This window comes from Aplidium turbinatum, chromosome 1 (genome assembly GCF_918807975.1).
Source record: "Aplidium turbinatum chromosome 1, kaAplTurb1.1, whole genome shotgun sequence".
Taxonomy (NCBI): domain Eukaryota; kingdom Metazoa; phylum Chordata; class Ascidiacea; order Aplousobranchia; family Polyclinidae; genus Aplidium; species Aplidium turbinatum.
Window position 1 is genome coordinate 47375724 of NC_137472.1, and position 20160 is coordinate 47395883.

At 37.9% G+C, this 20160-nt stretch overlaps 1 protein-coding gene across 1 annotated transcript in view; it reads left to right on the top strand.

Annotated features, from left to right (window-relative positions):
- Positions 1-3979: 3979 nt before the first annotated feature.
- The window catches only part of LOC145781418 (very long chain fatty acid elongase 7-like), a 29496-nt gene continuing 13315 nt past the window's right edge, over positions 3980-20160 (top strand). Inside the window, exon 1 of the mRNA XM_082593206.1 lies at positions 3980-4077. Within this exon, the coding sequence (XP_082449332.1) occupies positions 4017-4077 (61 nt within the window). The 5' untranslated portion in view covers positions 3980-4016. The remainder of the gene's footprint in view (positions 4078-20160) is intronic.

Here is a 20160-nt window from a genome sequence, read left to right on the forward strand (position 1 = left end):
GGCCTCAGGTTGGCCTTTTTTTTTGATGGGTTTGGCCTTTTTTGTAAATTTCAGTCTGGCAACCCTGGTGTGAACAGTGCAGTGTTGTACAAAAGCCGGAGTTTTGGTGTATTTAGGTTCCATCCAGAGTCTCTCTTTTGGGCCGTACTTTTAAAATTGTCGGAATCTACAGGAGCAGGAGTCTGATTATTTTCCCAGTTGATACTTTTAACGTGCAAATATTTACGCTGTGTACTTCTATGGTTTTATTTTCCAAGCAGTATTTTTTTGAAAAATATGCTTTTCATTTCAATGCATTCGGTTGTAGCCTAAAGGTATACCGGTAAGTGTTATACGTAAAAAGCTATAAAAATCTGGATTGTAGGTTATGTTTTGCGTTTGGATTAAAATTGGAGTCAATATTCCAAAAATATTTGGAACATGGGTAGATATGGAGTCGCAAACATTGAAGAGTCCAGAAAACCTGACTCTGAACACCTCTAGATCAGATCAAATTCCTAGGTTGAAAGCAGTGGATAAAATTATTCATAAACTTACCAAATCTCATTTTTTACGTGAATAGTGAATATGGTACATGACAAGAAGTTACCAATACCGTACTCCAATAGTTTCGAACTTTCGGTAGGTGCAACCTATTTTGTCCCCTGAACACTTCGTACCCCGATTTCGTACCCTGAAAAGATTGAGAAAAAAATGCAACAGAGACGAAGTGTTCACTGTTCAGGGGATGAAGTAAGTTGCATCTGTTTTGGTGTGCACTGTGCACCTCAGTTTGAATCGACATAAATTCTAAATCACATTGACATGCCACTTAGCATTGGGTAAGGTTTTTTCAAAGGATTGAGAACTGTGCATTAGGATTGCCAGGTAGCCTAATATTATGACAAAAAAAAACACGATAAATTGGCATTTCATATATTGTGTCAGATGGTAAAATTATTTGAACCTAATGCATCTTTTAAAATTTCAAAACCAACAGATCAGGATTGGAAATTAGACTTTTTGGATTAGGACCAGATCAGGATTTGGAAAATGTAGATCTGAATATTTTTCTGGCCTACCCTACATGGGCCTACAAGTGTAGTAGTGCTGCATAAACTCTACCCTCACACGTTGAAAGACTAAACTCGATGAAGATGATAAATAGAATGCGACACAGGACAATTCGTATATCCTCCCTTTTGAGTTGTACATATATAATCATTCAGTCTGATATTTTTGGATGAAGTCTAGGCTACTAATAAACATTTTAGGGATATTTGCATGCATGCTCCAGTTTCTTTGTAAATTTAAATTTCCTTGTATGCAGTTTCATTTTGAAAATTAAAAGCATAAGTAATATAGTGATTTCCCTAACGACGAATTTGTTTTCATAAACACGAAATATTTTTCTTCACCCACTCTTTAATTCTGAATAAATAGTGAGTTTCCCTAACCACGAATGTTTAGTGATATAACCGAAACACGAATTTCAAAATATATATACAGGCTAAACGTTTGTTTCAACTCAAAAACTGAAATGGCACAGGTAAGAAGATTGCTATCCCTATTTCTGCACTAAAAATTAGACCAAAATTGTTTTTCAGACTTCAGCAAATGTTTGACCTAGGCCCAAAAACCTTTCCCGAATCAAATTGAAAACTTTCTGACCGTCTGCACTAACTTTGCTGTAAATTCTCTGAGCCTAGAATGACCAGTGAAACATCAATGGAATCAGGAAGTAATACTTTAGCGCCATGTGACAAATAAAAGTTCAAAAAAGCAACCGCTAGATGGAGATAGTAAGTTTTGCGGTTTAGAAAATTTTAAGATTGAGCAAGACAACCATGCCTTTGGCATATCGGTTTTGATCTGGTCATGGAAAAGCTAAGGAAGTGTAATGAAGCTTTTGTAATAAAATAGCCTTTGCCTAAGATTCAGATATAATTCAGATATGTTATGTATTGGAGAATGTTGAAACTTACTTAGACATGTATATTACTACCGGCTAGTGTGGGGGTGTTCAGACCCGGAGGCAAATTTACAAATGTCTGAATATTGCAAGCTGGTGTAAATTCATTAGCAAGTGAGATCAGGCGAGTGGTTAGCATTTTAAATTTGGCGTGGAAGACCTAGCTTCACATCTATGGTTGTTTTTAAAGCCTGATAGAGTTTTAGTCACACAGATCGAATTAAGATATTTGAAGACTTTGTCAGTGTTGTTTTCATGTTTCTTCTGCTATGTTGTTGATTTTAATTTGTATAACAAATTTTGTATGTCGATTGTTGCATTGTGTGATGGCATTGATGAGTAATGTCATCATTGCTATTGTGTTCCCAAGTCTTTAAAATGTTTGGATTGATAAGAATTAGGAAAATTGCATGTAATCTTCTTAATCTTCTTTCCTTTTGAAACACAATCTTGGATTCCCTATTAGGGTTTTTGAGGATGGCGAGTTCAATAGTGTTACTTTCAAAACCATCTGTGGTCATTTTCAAGGTCAAAATGTTATATTTTAAGATCAAATTACTAAATTTTAGTCATTTTTGCCCATTGTTGCGTCAAAATCGTAAAGCAAAACTGTTTGAAAGAAGTATGTGACGAAATATGCTATTACATAAACATCATATGTATATATTTCTCAACACTATGGCTATTATCTAAAGGAGTCTATGATTACATTATACCGGTAATACACAAATTGACAATACATAACAAGATGACACCATAATAGACAATGTCTATCACTAGTTGGAAAGCTTTTCTTGCCTCCTGAGGCATCCCAAAGACTTTATTATACTTTGTGACTTACATTGAGGAAATAAGCTTTCAATAGAATGTTAGCTAAAGTAGTACAAGCAACATTATTTCTAGCTAAAGGTGCATCTACAAATGATAACAACTCAGCAAAATGAAACCGGCAACGCATTTCAGTGTCGTCCTGCAAATTACAGCTATGATTTCAGTAAATTGTTACGTCACAAAAGCTTGGAACCGCAATGTTTTACAAGGGCATATGAAATCATCAAAATATTTCCACAAATAAAGAAAAAGAACTTCAAAGAACTTACGCAGTGTAGAGAAAATATCTTACACAATAGATGCAGTAGGTGCACAATATCATATTTCGTCACATACTTTTTTCAAACAGTTTTGCTTTACGATTTAGACACAAAAATGAGCAAAAATGACCAAAATTCTTGACCTTAAAATATAATATTTTGACCTTGAAAATGACCTCAGATGGTGTTGAAAGTAACACTATTGAACTAGCCATCCTCAAAAACCCTAATATGGAATCCAAGATTGTGTTTCTAGCTTCCCTAGAAGTCATTTTAGCCAGGACTCAAGTTACACACCCCGAGCATGGGAGGTTCCAGTCCTTTACTTAAGTAGTCTATGGTTATTTCACTAAATATTTGTGGTTAGGGAAATCATTATAATCAACAGGTGCGAGACCAAAGAAAAAACATCAACTGTCAGTTGCAGATGAAGTTAATTTATCGGTATAATATGTATTGTATATACTGTAAGAAATTAGAAAAAACATTTCTAACTGAAAACTGTTCATAGCATTGTATATATAATATTGTATATAGGTATATATATAATATTGTATAAGGTCAATTTTGATTCTATTTGAATAAGACCTTCTGATGATCCGTTAGGTGAAACAATTTGTAAAGGCTTCAGATAGTAATAACTATATTTGATTTAATTCGCTCTGCTTTGCTTTTTTGCTTGGTATTGAGCACTTTTTGTAGTATTAATAGTTTTCATTGTTTTAATATTGTATATATGTATAATAGAAAATGACAGTTGATAACTGCAGTCCTAGATGTTGCATTTATAATTTTTTTATGGATCTTGACATGGTACTATGTAAATGAATATTGCACGTGTGTAACAGAAAATTTGCATCATATGACCAATAACCATGATGAAGATATTGTATTTTTTTATATATATATATATATATATTTTTTTTTTTTCAGTGCACAACATATGCACTGTTATTAGGTTAAATTTTGCAATAATGGAATCTACACTACTGCAGCAAATCATAAAAAAATACAATGAAACCATGTCACAAGCAGGTATGTAATACTATCAAATTTTGAATTATATGCGACTTCTCATTTTAGCATAATATGATTTTGATTGTTGTGCGGTGCAGAGTTATCACTTAGTGATTAGACCTCCCCAATCCCCGGACTTTCTTTTGTTTTCATCTATATTGTGACTTTTCTGCATGGGTTTTCAATGCTGATTTCAAAAATATACATAATTTTTTTTTTCAATCAACGTCTGGGAAGTTATTCGCTGTTGCTTAGCAACAACTTTTCATAAAAATTACAAAAATCCACTTTAAAACCTCTTTACTTTTAATCTAGTATGCTGATATCTAGATTATCTGAAAGCATTTCTTCTGCTGAAGAATATCAAAAAAAAATTATTAAAATTGGACAATTGGTACCAGAGTTATGACCGTTTAAGTACCCAGATTATCCAGTCACGCATGACTGGTTTTTGTTAATTTATTGCCAAATGATACTAGAAAAATGGTGAAAGTTGCTGTCAAGGGGTTTTTGGGGGTAAGGAGTTCAAAAAATATATTAAAAAGTGTCTCAGAGCAAAAGAAAAAAAATTATTAAAAAATTGATACGAACAGTCATGCATTAATGATTTTGTCGCAGTCGCTTCATTCCTACAACAAGATGTATTCCTTAGGCACCACAAACGTTAAATGCCTAGAGTCATATACAGTATAACGTGGAACCGATCATCTCAATGTTGCTAACATCTGGGTACCCATTGCACTTGATGTTAGAATACACGCTTCATTGCTCGGAAAAAGCTTTGATCAAGTGCAAGATGGTCACGGTCCGCCACAATTTCAATATCATCTCTCACTCAGCATAATGTAGTTTATGTATATATCTAAATCATGTAGCAAAAAATGGATTTTAAAAGTCAGCTGAACTTAACGATAACCTTCTGTAATTCATTTCAGGTTTCACTATTGATCAGTTAGCATTTTCTACTTGTTTGATGATAGAACGTATTGTATGCGCTTCTACTGTCTAATATTTGTGTTCCGTGTGTATTCATGTATCCATCATGGAGCTGAGGAAAAATAAAATGAACAATGGTGGTTTGCTTAGTAATTTGCAGCCTTTAAAACATTTTAAGGAAGGACAATTTAGACCAACTGGTGGAGATGTTCTTCAGAAATACATACGATATATCATCTTCAATTAAATCCTCATAGCCACCAGAGTGGGAAGCTCGCAGCTTGGGATACAGCAGTATGTCTAGCAAAAGTATGGCAGCCTGCTTGCATTCCACTGATGACAAAACAAAATATCCAAAACAAAATTGTTCGTTTGGTTGATGAATACAAGAAATACAAATATGCCAAAAAGGAATCTGCTGCCCAAATTAAATTTCGAGAAACACTGACAACACGATTTATGATATATCTGCTAAGAATGCCGAAAATCTTATTAACAAAAACAAAACATTTCTACCAGAAGATAAGGCAGAAGGTATACAGCTTCTTAAATTACTTGAAACAAACCAACATGCATCTCTTGGACCCCTTAATAGAAAGAGGTTGAAACGTTTCAAGAATTATGCATTGAAGAATCGAATAAAGGTAATAAAGTATGGTGTATGTTTGTTCCCAGTATGCTGAACAAAGTGAACAGCCTAATGATTTTTAAAGTAACATACCTATTAATTTTTGATACGGATGCATAAACAAGACATTTTTTACAGATAAATGCAGATTCTCAGTGCAAATTCGACTTAATTTATTGGGAAGATGACATTAGAAGATGACGAGGAGAGTAAATTAAGTCCTGAAGTAGATGGCTGAGAACCTGCATTTATCTGTAAAAAACGTCTTGTTTATGCATCCGTATCAAAAATTAATAGATATGTTATATACTTTAAAAATCATTAGGCTGTTAAGCATACTGGGAACAAACATACATCTTACTATTCGATTTTTCAATGCATGATTCTTGAAGCGTTTCAATCTCTTTCCATCAAGGGGTCCAAAAGATGCTGGTTGGTTTGTTTCAAGTAATTTAAGGAACTGTATACCTTCTGCCTTATCTTCTGGTAGCAATGTTTTGTTTTTGTTAAAAAGACTTTCGGCATTCTTAGCAGATATCATAAATCGTGTTGTCAGTGTTTCTCGAAATTTAATTAAGGCAGCAGATTCCTTTTTGGCATGTTTGTATTTCTTGTATTCATCAACCAAACGAACAATTTTGTTTTGAATATTTTGTTTTGTCATCAGTGGAATGCAAGCAGGCTGCCATACTTTTGCTAGACATACTGCCGTATCCCAAGCTGCGAGCTTCCCACTCTGGTGGCTATGAGGATTTAATTGAAGATGATATACCGTATGTATTTCTGAAGAACATCTCCACCAGTTGGTCTAAATTGTCCTTCCTTTAAATGTTTTAAAGGCTGCAAATTACTAAGCAAACCACTATTGTTCATTTTATTCTTTCTCAGCTCCATGATGGATACATGAATACACACGGAATATTAGACAGTAGAAGTGAATACAATACGTTATATAATCATACAAGATACAAGTAGAAAATGCTAACTGATCAATAGTGAAACCTGAAATGCATTACAGAAGGTTATCGTTAAGTTCAGCTGACTTAATCCATTTTTTTGCCACATGATTTAGATACATCTTAAACTACATTGTGCTGGGTTAGAGACGCTATTGAAATTGTGGCGGACCGTGACCATCTTGCACTGGATCAGAGCTCTTTCCGAGCAATGAAGCGTGTATTCTAACATCAAGTGCAATGGGTACCCAGATGTTAGCTACATTGAGATGATCGGTTCCACGTTATACTGTATATGACTCTAGGCATTTAACGTTTGTGGTGCCTAAGGAATACATCTCATTGTAGGAATGAAGCGACTGCGACAAAATCATTCATGCATGACTGTTCGTATCAATTTTTTAATAATTTTTTTTCTTTTGCTCTGAGACACTTTTTAATACATTTTTTGAACTCCTTACCCACAAAAAACCCCTTGACAGCAACTTTCACCATTTTTCTAGTATCATTTGGCAATAAATTAACAAAAATCAGTCATGCGTGACTGCATAATCTGGGTACTAAAACAGTCATAACTGTAGTACCGATCGTCCAATTTTATTATTTTTTTTTTAAATTTTTCAGCAGAAGAAATGCTTTCAGATTGTCTAGATATCAGCATACTAGGTTAAAAGTAAAGAGGTTTTAAAGTGGATTTTTGTAATTTTTATGAAAAGTTGTTGCTAAGCAACAGCGAATAATTTCCCAGACGTTGATTGAAAAAAAAATTTATGTATATTTTTGAAATCAGCATTGAAAACCCATGCAGAAAAGTCACAATATGATATAGATGAAAACAAAAGAAAGTCCGGGGATTGGGGAGGTCTATTAGTGATACTAGCTTAGCATGATCATCATGTGCCATCTCCGAGTTAAAGGTTAGCTGTCAATTTTTTCTACAAGTTGTGATCTTCTGCTCTTTTTTTTGATACCGGTACTCGATAAGTCAGCCCATCGCGGTGACACAGTACATCATCTCCCCATTCCCCAAGTTCTCTTCAGTCTTCCTCTGCATCTCTTTCCTTCCACTATACCTTCGACAGCCAAATGATTTAGCAGGCCCACAGCCCCACATATCCTGTCAAAATATTGCTTGCAAATTTTGTTTTTCTAAGTTATGTATAATATCTGCCTTGCACTCCAATTCTCTTTCTAATTTTGTTGTTTGCAGTTCATGTTTTTGTATGGATATGTATATTTTTAATTATTGTTGTTTTTTGTCAGTCAAAAATAAAGTGTTAAATTGCTTTCATCTGTGCTTTTTTATTTTTTTAACTTTTTTATTCTTTTTAACCACACCATTAACTGCAATGGTTGTTCATTTATCTCAAAGCAAGGTCATTGGGATGTATCGTTAATCGTATAATTATCGGAATGGCCCGATTCGGTGAGTCCGATTCGGTGAGTCCGATCCCTTAACGGGGGATTTTTTCAAATTTTTTTTTTAATTATCGGGTACCGTGGCCTAATTATCATTGCCGTTTTAGGGTTAGGGGTTAGAAGTTAGGGTTAGAGGTTAGGAACTCACCGAATCAGACTCACCGAATCGGACTCACCGAATCGGACTTACCGAATAGTAGCAGACCCATAATTATACACAGTAAAGGTAAATTTTCAGAGCTTTTACAATAAAAATAGTTAACTAAGTATCCCAGTCATAACATAACTCCATGTTTGTTTAAATATTTCTGTAAGTGTAATCATCAACATGTGTGTTTTCACCGATTTGTTGAGTATTATTTAATCAGCCCTCGAAATTAGCTTCCATCTACGACGGCAAAAACATTGCCGTCGCCAAATCAACAAACCTTGAATTGCGGCGGCAATTGCCGTATGCTTTAATCAAACGAAATTTCATGCACTTCATCGTGTCACACGGCGGTAGCCCAGAGTATTACGCAAGCTACTGTATTTTATGCGCTGACAATGCTCTTGTGAACTGTAAAAAGTTTGCAACCTTACAAATACTGGCTTAATTGTTATGCAAAAGTTACTATTTCATCGAATAAATGGTTCTTTGGCAGTAAAGAAAAGTAATGCTTCCGATGATATGGCATCGCGTTCATGAAAGGGCAGTTTTGCCTCTTCAAGTATTTCAGTGACGACGCGACAACCTCATCCTCCGATGATTCCGACTCTGACTAGTTCTTTATCCAACAGACTTTGTGTTGCTCGCAGTATCCTAATTGTGCCGAAAATATGTGAGTGTATACGTAAATCGAGGCAATCTTCTCGCAGGGAGCTATTGATTTGTTACCCGTACCTGATTGAGCAATTAACGTTATTTCATGATAATTCAACGTCACTAGATGTCGAATTAATGTAAAACAAACGTAAATTTCTTATTGGGCATTGTTGTTACGCATTATAACCCACCGGCAAAATTAAATCGATTTGTGCTGACTCGAACGTTGAACCAACCCAAAATTAACTTACTTCCTCCCCCCGTGACTTATTTAACGTGAATCACCGTAACAGCGTGCGTATCGCGTTGTTCGCTTTATCGCTACTTTTGGTATTACTGTATTACATCACAACAAATCAAACAGTCGCTACCCCCCCCCCCCCCCCCAAGTCAAAAATGAGGATAACGCCTGAAATTCAAATTGATCTAAAACTTAGGATTCTTTCGTTTGGTAGCCTAGCCTAAAGCATAGTATGACAACTTTTCAGCAAAATCTGAGAGGTTTTATATACAAGATATCTTCATATTGGCTGTTTTGATATGGAATGACCCTAAAAATGTACAGGCCGAGTACAGGAAAACTGCTTCTTTTCAATAGCTGAGTAATATAAGAAGGAGTTGAGTTGAGATCTTCTAATTTATATCAGGCATAGCCAAGACATGTATCTTTAAGTAGTGAAAGTTTCATCACTCTGGGGTACCATCTACATGGTTATCTACCCCCCCGGAAAAGGGGGTCCGAGGGGTATTTTTTAAGTGGTGACCATTTTCAGTAGCCTTTAAAACCATTATTTCATGTTTGTATCAAGACACTTTGCTTCTATTGCTTCTACACAATGCTTATTGCCTAAATTACACAAATTTGGTGATGTTGGCCAATAGGGGGACTCACAGCTGATGGTCAAAATGTAAAAAATTTACATTTTGACCAACAAAAATCCAGTTTTGAGATGCCTGTAACTTTTTATCAACACATCCTAGTCCAATTATGACAGCAGATTCTGAAAGAGTAGCCCAGAAATACCCATAATACCAATTTTCAGGCATATTGCATGCATAGAAATGAAGATATGTGCCTTCAAAAACCACTGAAAATGAACGCCGCGGTCCACTGTTACGAAAAAGGGATGAGGCCCTTAAAGTTTAAACGGACGTAAAATCTAAGCTGCTTGGAATTTTCATCTGAAACTTGGGGATTTTTCATTGCTCTCATAGGGGTACATTTGGTGCAATTTTGAGCAAAATCTGAGACGGTACCCATGGAAGCACTGGTTGAGTTGGGCTGGAATGACCCTGCTGGGAACGACATAGCAAAATAAAGGGAAGACATTTTGCAAGCAGGAGCGCTAACTGGATTGAAAGACTGACCGTTCGTGGTGAAGGTGATGGCTTAAAGTGACGTTATAAACGAACAAAAGACGTCTGGGGACCAATAAAAGGGTGCTGTTACATGCGAATTGACGTTATAGGCGATGCTGTTGTAGCCGAACTACAATGTACGTAAAAGATAGGAATTCTGCCGGGACCTAGCGAAATGTGACGTAATAGGCGAATTGACGTTATAAACGAAGCCGTTATAGGCGAATTCTACTGTAGATCATGTTTATGTCTATAAGTTAGTACTTTTGAATAGTTAAAATGATTAGTTTGGACCAACAAATGTGTGGCCTACAGCTTGGATTGAAAGGAAATTATCGGGTACCGTAGCCTAGTTATCCCGACCAGCAAAAATTTGTTCCAAGAACACAGTTCATTTTTACATTGTAGTAACAGAATGAAAAGGCTAAAGAAATGTGTGGCCTATCGTGTTAACGTCGCTAAACGTTGAAACATGGGCTCTATCCAAGGGGGGGTGATCCACTAATTGGAGTGGTTGGAAAGACTAAGACGATTTTAGCCCACTATCCGAAAATCACCCCCCCCCGAATTCTAAAAGTGGATAGAGCCCCTGGTTGAAATCGTGTAGAAAAGGGAGCTTTTGCTGACTAGGATACTTTGAAACCGAGAAACATTCACAGAAGCCCTACGTTTTGTTCCAAGAACCCATTTAGCATAACATTTCATTTGTACATTGATTCAACGTCTGAATACATTATCTTAAAAATGCAACGTATCGTAGGGCTTCTGTGAATGTTTCTCAGTTTCAACCTATCCTAGTCAGCAAAAGCACCCTTTTCTACACGATTTCAACGTTTAGCGACGTTAAAACGATGGGCCACACACTTGGTTAGCCTTTTCATTCTGTTACTACAATGTAAAAATGAACTGTTAGGCTAACTGGGTTCTTGGAACAAATTTTTGCTGGTCGGGATAACTAGGTTACGGTAGCCTACCTGATAATTTCCTTTCAATCTAAGCTGTAGGAGTGTAGGTCACACATTTGTTGATCCAAACTAATCATTTTAACCATAGGCGCCTAAGCCGTGGGGACCAGGCCCCCACGCATATTTCCGCGTGGGAGCAACTTTTTATGCGGCATTGATACATAAAACAATAGATAAACTAGCGATCGTCAGCAGGAAAACATTTTTAAATGCAAACCGCAACAGCTTCGCAGTAAATAATCACTAGAACGAGTAGCGATGCTACAATCCCACCCCAGACAAAAAAATCTGTCATTTTTACGTTGATTTAACGTCTGCAGACGTTGAATATACGTTGTCGCAGACAGTCATTGTTGTTGAATATACGTATATTCAACGACAAATCTGTATATACAGTAGAACTTGGATAACTCGTCTTCGGAAAACTCGTCAGTTTGCCCAAGTCGTCAATGATTGCCAGGTCCCGGCAGAAAGCCTATCTTTTGTACACAATCAAGTTCGGTTAAGTGGTCATCGCATAATTCGTCAATTCGATTAAGTCGTCACCGTTTTTCTTCCCCTGGGACGTAAAATTCGTCTAAGTTGTCATCCACCCAAATGCTGGCGTGGCATTTACAGACTCTTTCGAGAAGAAATTACTGCGCTAAGACGTGTGCACGCACACGCTCTATCGGGCCAGACGCACATGCGTGGAGTTTGTAGGTCTGGTCGATTGCGGGTGTGCGAGCACCGCGCACGTGCTCTGTTGCCGATAAGAGAAGCGCTGTTCACCACGTGCGTGATTCATTTGCGACAATACCGTTTCGTGTAAACAAAAGTTGCAGCAACGCAGGATGACGAAGAGAAAGGTAAAGTGCTTAAACTTACAAGCTAAGTATGAAATTGTAACGAAATTCAAAGAAGGCGAAATTAGGAACAAGACTAAATTTTCTGAAGAACATGACCTACCAAGGACGACGTTGAACACCCTCCTAAAAAATTCAGAAAAAATTATTGCGGATTATGAATCTGGTAAGAATAGCACCTCAAAAAGGAGAGTACCACTATCGCATTTAATTAGGTCGCGGAGCACCATGAAATTAATGCGACACGAAAAAATGGCAAAATTTGGCTGTTTGCATTGGTCGTCAGTTCGCGTAAGTCGTCACTTTTTCTGTTCCCCCTAGAGTGACGAGTTATCCAAGTTCTACTGTACGTTGAATATACGTTGTCGCAGACAATATACAAGCAAAGTCGCAGACATATGAATTATATATATACATTGCAGTAAAATCCAAAATGGCTGCTGATATATTTGCTGAATACTTACAAAAAATTATTATTTCTGCGACTTTGCTTGTGAAATACCATCTAACATATAACATCACTCACAAATGTCACTATTACAGTAGTTATCACAAATGTTACCATTAGTAATGTACAAGCCTCTTCCACAGTCACAGGACAGTCAGTTGTGGTTATCATCTCGTCATTAAGCTAGTCCATAAATTTGTGACGTTGTCCAATTGAATTAAAATGCTAAGTAAGAGTCTGGCTGCAACCTGCAGCATAACACGCACAGAATATTGTACATTTCAAACCATCCCTTGTCCAGCTGCAAGAAAGCATTCTGCAGGGGTTGTCACTCTTGCATCCACATCTGATCATGCGCATGACAGTTTCTGGGGCGAGTTTAACATTTGCGTTAAGGAGGACCGGTTGTAGCGTTTTAAGTTTCGAGTCTTTCACCCATCCGTACATTTCTACATCAAGTTCAGGCGGATTGCTGTTTTCCAGTGAACGCCACACAATGGCATGGTGATGGGCCCTTCTTACATTCTCTTTAAAGGCCTCACTTGTAGGAGGAAGGGAACAAAGTTTTGGTGGTACCGCGGAGGCCCGACCTGTTTTGGATGCCCATACCCTCCAGCGTGTTTCGGACATTGATTTACTCGTAGTATATTGGCCGTAACAGGCTGACATGAATGTGGTTGCCTGCGCAATCACTGATTCTATGGGAGAATCAATGACCCCTAAAAGTGACAGTGAGTGACCATCTTTCAGAACCTTCAATGCAGTACCTTTGCCAACCCCATAGCAGCATGCTACCGTATCACACCCAGTAAGAGCATGGGCTGGCAGGAGTTCATTCACAAAAGACACATGCTTCTCTACGGTTTTTCCAATGTCAATGACTGTTCGTTCTTTAATTGGTGATTCCATGGTGATGCAATTTTTCATGCTTCCAGCGTGATAATAATGAAGCAAGAGAATGAAAACGTTAGTGTCATCGGATATCACAGTTATACCACTCTCTTCATTATTTCAAGCAGACAGCACTGTTGGACAATGATATTGTCCGCTTCCTCATGACTAGTTGAAAGGTCCACCCTCCTGATCACTACACCACCATGCTGATCTCAAATAGGGCATTTGGTTAGCACGTACGAGTGGTTAGCGCGTTGGGCTCGCAGTCGAGAGCCTGCATGTTCGACTCCAGCCACCCACACTTGCTAGGGTGAGGCTGATGCCCCTATGACTCCCAATTTTTCTGGCCCTTTCAACAAATGTTCTATATCATATAAATAGTAAAAATCCAAAGTTTCAGAAAAATTGGTTGACCCCTTGGGGTGCCAGTTTCATGTTCAAATTCCTGCAGTGGTGTGCTGTGCATACCCTCCAGCTTCGTATAGCAAAATCTAAAGAAATTGCCATTTTTAGCAATGTTAAGTCAATTTTGGATCTACTCAACAGGCCATGAATATGATCAATTGATCAAGGTGAGGTAATGGTCATACCGCTTGTAAATACATGTGAATTGGAGGCATTGCTTTGAGGGAGGCTATCTGCCATCAGCATGGCAGAACAACAAGGCAGCAACATATGCTATATATAAGGCTAATGTACTAATGTGGTCAACGATTTGCTGTAGGTTCTCAATTCATTTCAGTTCAGCCTACAGAAACATAGAACATGGAACTATGTACTATGGCGATACTATGAACTATGTACAGAAGTGCATGCAGTGCAGTGGTGTATTGCTTTCACTGATGAAATACAAGCATTGCATCCAGGTGGAACATGAAATAAAAGAGAAGCTGTCAAAAAAGTTGCTAATCAAATGGTTAGATCATATTCACTTGCAAACATAAACGCAATTACCTAAAAGAAGATGGATGGAAAAATTGTTAATTTTTACGACTAAGATTTAAAAAAGTTGCAAAAGATAAATGCCACTGATCGTGATCACAATACAGCAATAATAAATTTTCAGAATGTTTTAAGCAAAACTTTGCCAATTTGGCTTAAAAACATATTCAAGTTGCTTAAGGAGGAAGAAGATGTCAAATTTTTAGAAAGTATGATGACAAACGGGATTGCCACATTTGCAGGTCGAGACATGGTAACAATAGAAAAAACAAAAACAAAAATAGAACCGAGCAGCACTCTGTAGAATTAGCTAAAAAGTAAGAAAACTGGAAAAAGTTAGACAATTCATAGACACAACACTTGATGAAACAGCAGACTTTTCATCTGATAATGTCTCTGAAACTGAAGCTATTTTGCCAACATCTTACAAAAGGTGTCATCGTCAAAGATGGCACAACGATTCGGGTGCCTTATGATATCCTCAAATACCCTTCGATAGTTGGGTGTTGTTTGAGGAACAAAATTAGCCCTGTGGCCGCTTCCATAATGATAAGGGAATTTATCACTGCGTGTGGTGGAGATATGTCAAAGGTGAACCTTAATTATACACACTACACAGGCACTGAGGTATCGCACCAAAACAGCTAAAGAAACTGCCAGTGCCATTAAAGAAAAGTGGCAACCTCCGTTACCTGGGACTAGATCCCTACATTGGGATAGAAAGCTGATGTCCAGCCTCAATTTAAAGGTCATTGATGAAAGGCTGCTACCTGTCCTTGTTTCTGGTCCGAGTGGTGTTAAACTACTAGGAATGCCTAAGTCGCCTGCTAGCTCATCAGAACCTATGGGAGAATTGATCAGTACTGCAACAGAAAAGCTACTTGATGATTGGAACTGCAAAGCATCGGTGGGAGCTATGGTGTTTGATACCACCAGCTCCAATACTGGCCACATCACAGCTAGCTGTATTGCCATCCAAAATAAGTTAAATAAATCGTTATTTTGGCATGAATGCAGACATAACGCAGGTGAATAAATTGTCGGCCGGGTGTTTAATCACCTGCGAATAGAATCATCAAAATCTCCTGATGTTATGATATTTTAAAGATTCAAAGAAAACTTCAACAACTAGTCGTATAGTGGTTTAGACAAAATTTAGACAAAATTAGACAAAAAGTGGTTTAGACAAAATTTCATTTTCCTATATCGATGATGCTCAGTGCTCACCCTGAACTTGATATATACAGTACAAATAAGAGCTGATGATAGTAATGAAAGCTATCTCACATTCCAAGAAAACACCAAGAGATGATTACAAAGAGTTAATTGAGCTCACAGCCTTCTACCTACAAGCAGACATCTCCGATGTACACAAAAAGTCCAGGTTCTTGAGCTGTGGGGCAATGCATAAAGCCAGATGGATGGCAAAATTGATTTATGCTATTAAAATGCCACTTTTATCCGAAGAAATTCTTACCCTTCCAAAGAGTCCCACTATTTGTACCCCAAAACAACTGTAGAAAATTCAACGTTTTGTAAAATTTGTTGTGTTTTTTCATGTTAAAGAAATTGATGAAGAAATTGCAGAGTCAGCTTTATTTGCTTTCAAAAAACATCTTTAGAATCTGACAGCAGAATCTTTCCTGTGATCTTGTTCAGTGACAAAGCAAATGAAAATGACAAGCAAAGCTACAGAACTGCTGTCTTTTGAAAAAGCATCAAAACCCTTGAAAAGATACAGCATTGGGTTTGGAAAACCAGTTTCCTGATATTTGCACTTTCACCTACTCAATTACATACAAGGATTGGTTCGAACGAGACTCTTGGTCTTTCTTTGAATTGCTGAACATTAACACAGAGTTTTTGTATAAGCCTGTCTGCTCGTGGAAAACGGTCTTAAAACGGATATCAATTTTTTTAATGCCAAATATGTTATCAAATCTCTGCTGGTTACCAACGATTGTTCAAAAAGAGGTGTTAAGCTCACAAGTGATTTTATCGGTGGCTATAGGCTGGAAGAAATCTTTCAAAACGTGCTGCAAGTTGTGGAACATGAGCAGAACCAAATCTCTTTCTCTAACCAAAGAAAACGACTAAAATTGACTTCATAAATCATTCCTATTTTATCCTTGGGTCTTTTCAACAACATCAAACTGTGAAAAATGGTACTGACAATAAAGTTCCTTTTGGCAAAACAAATTTTTGATTGTATTACAAACGCACTTTATGTGGGTTTTTTTAACAAAAATGACATTTTTTTCAAATTTTTAGATCAAAACTGGCACCCTTAAATGCTAATTTTTTACATCTTTTTTTTAAATAGTGATTGTAGAGAGGCTGTAGAACATATATACAAAGGGCCGAATGACTAGCTCAAGTTTTTAATTTTAAAGGGGCACCAGCCTCACCCTAACACTTGCTGTTGTTTCTCTGGGCAAGAAACTTTACGATAATTGTCTCTACCCAGTGATCGATTTCGAGTAATGGGTAGTACCATAGATATCTTATATATAGATATGCAACTCAGTGGTGCGTAACGATGTTTGAAGGCTAACAGCGTAGCTATGGCTGTATGCATTGACTTCAAACTTGGCACAGCAAAACAACTTTATTTTTAATATATTTTTTTGGTTTTTGTTTAAATAAAACTTTCTTCGTTTTCAAGTTGACGTATGGATTGCTTGTGATGACGTCACATTCTCGTTCCGCATGGACTGCTTTATGGAGATTCTGGCGATTGAAAACAAATCACAGTCACAGAGGGTACCTCTAAATACCCATTGTCAGGCATTGTCGGATTTTTGGGGGGTTGTGGAGCATTTTCAGGGGTTGTCGAACATTTTCAGGGGTTTCAGGTATTGTAGAGTAGGCTAACTACTTTCAGGCATTGTTGGGAATTTCTAGGCATTGTCTAGGATTTCCAGGCATTGTCGATCATTATCAGTGGTTTACAGGCTTGTGAGGCATTGTCGAACATTTTCAGGCATTATCGAACATATTCAGGGGTTGTCGAGCATTTTCAGGGGTTGTCAGGCATTGTAGAGTAGCTACTTTCAGGCATTGTTGGGAATTTCCAGGCATTGTCGATCAATATCAGTGTTTGACAGGTTTGGTACGTAGTCATTATGGAACATTTTCAGGAATTGTCGAACATTTTCAGGGATTGTCGAGAATTTTCAGGGGTTGTCAGGCATTGTAGAGTAGCTACTTTCAGACATTTGTTGGGAATTTCCAGGCATTGTCTAGGATTTCCAGGCATTGTCGATCAATATCAGTGTTTGACAGGTTTGGTAGTCATTATGGAACATTTTCAGGGATTGTCGAGCATTTTCAGGGGTTGTCAGGCATTGTAGAGTAGCTACTTTCAGACATTTGTTGGGAATTTCCAGGCATTGTCTAAGACTTCCAGGCATTGTCGATCAATATCAGTGTTTGACAGGTTTGGTAGTCATTGTGGAACATTTTTAGGCATTGTCGAGCATTTTCAGGGATTGTCAGGCATTGTAGAGTAGCTACTTTCAGGCATTTTTGGGAATTTCCAGGCATTGTTTAGGATTTCCAGGCATTGTTGATCATTATTAGTGGTTGACGGGTTTGTCAGGCATTGTCGAACATTTTCAGGGGTTGTCTAGCATTGACAATGCCTGGAAATCCTAGACAATGCCTTGAAATTACCGACAATGCCTGACAATCCCTGAAAATGCTCGACAACCCCTGAAAATGTTCGACAATCCCTGAAAATGTTCGACAATGCCTGAAAATGTTCCATAATGACTACCAAACCTGTCAACCACTGATATTGATCGACAATGCCTGGAAATCCTAGACAATGCCTGGAAATTCCCAACAATGCCTGAAAGTAGCTACTCTACAATGCCTGACAACCCCTGAAAATTCTCGACAACCCTTGAAAATGTTTGGCAATGCCTGAAAATGTTCTATAATGCCTAATAACCCCGTCAACCACTGATAATGTTCGACAATGCCTGGAAATCCTAGACAATCCCTGAAAGTAGCTACTCTACAATGCCTGACAACCCCTGAAAATTTCCGACAATGCCTAACAAAAAGGCTGTCAACCATTGATAAGTAAGTAAAGACCTTTTTTGGAGCTGTAGTTCCAGGACAAGCTGAAGTTTTATTCAATTAATCTACTGAGTGTTACCAAAATGAAAGTTACTGCTGGCTACCGAAAGCTGTGCTACAGCATTTGGTAGCCTAGTTATGGTGTGTACCAAACATTAAAATTGTCTTGGTTTGGCGGTTGGATCCGTGATGCTAATGAAGCTGTCTCAGCAGGGGGGAGGATGCCCCCCTGCCCTCAAATTTTCTCTGGATGGGGGCAATGGTGCCCTTTTAAGGTCATGTAAGCTACTGCAAATAGCCAAATTATAGGGCCTATAGCCTACAGTAGGCCCACACAAATTATCCCGTGGACACATTTTATACTTTGCAGCAGATTGTGATGCTATGAATGTGAAATTTACCTTTCGTTTCTTGTTCAAGCTATTGCAATTATTCATCTGTCTTACATTTCGACTTTCATGACTAATAGCGGGAAAACGAATGAGTTGCCCAGCATTATCGCTACCGTATATCTCACCCTAAAATTGTTCCGGCGCCCCTCTATCTCAGGTTTGTAAACTGCCTACAGCAAGCTTTAATGAGTCACTGGAAATAAGCTTAAATGAAAGTTCCAACGATCATGAAACAGAAGTTGCATAACCTACGTGAAGAAAGATTATTGTCTTGATTTTTCATAGTAGGCTATTCTGTGAAAACTTGAAATATACGCCAAACAAAATATTCCAAAGGAGCTCAAAAGCCACCACTCGCCAAGCCCAAACCGTACAATAATAGCCTACCATAGATACGCTAGCCAAGCTGGCAACCTTGATTGTTGATTGTGTCCATAAAGTCAGTCGAGCGTGACGATAATTCCACGATTGCTGAGTTGCATATCTATAATGTAAGATATCTATGGTAGTACCAAATTTAAGTCATTTTTAATTTTTAAGTTTATTTGAAAGTAGACATTTTTATTTAAGAGTAGACAACCAGAAACAGACATTGCAGTCGGCTGCAGCGTGGGTCAGGTGTACGTCGGAAGGCGTACACCGATGCATAGCGCTCAAGTCCGCTTTCCGCAATGCAGGATAAAGATAATAAAACAAACAAAAACAAACGTCCTCACCAATCACTATCAACTTGTGACTTTGGGTGTATTCATGGAATGACTCGTCTTCAAACAGAAGTTTGACAATCAGGTTTATCAATTGCTTTTTGTTTTCGGTCACCGCCAATACAGTCTTTTGAGGTGGTAACTTGGTGTTCAACTGCAGCTCGTGGACTCGGCTAACTCCAGTGGCCCTAGCACTTCTGGTGACACTCTTAGTACTGTAATCGTAGTACCGATCGAACACTAGGTGAACTTCCCCAACTTTTAGTCTCTTGGCAATGGCGTGTTTCAAGTTGTTTGCGTAGTCTGTAGTGGTGCCCTCTGCAGGCCAAGGAATTACCCAGGGTAGGGCTGAACCTTCAATCACAACTACTGAAATGTCACTTGCTGTTGTCCGAGCAGATACCTCAACCTGAAGCTGTCACTTTAAGGAAGACTTTGATGTTGCAGCTCTCATTTCTCCTGTGGGGTCAAACATGGACGTTGGTACTGGGGCCACTTTGTAGGATAGGACATCATTTATGTTAACATCACGCCCACTAGCCTGTTGGCCTATGACCCTGGAGTAGATGACATTCATGTCGTACACTTTACTACCTCCCACATTTACGTGTTTCTTTGTAGCCACCATGGTAGTCACGGTCTTGTGAATTGTCTCATGTAAGCCATCAGGTAAATTCTCTCCAAGTTCGCACATCTGTTTAAATCCTTTCTGCACAGCCTCC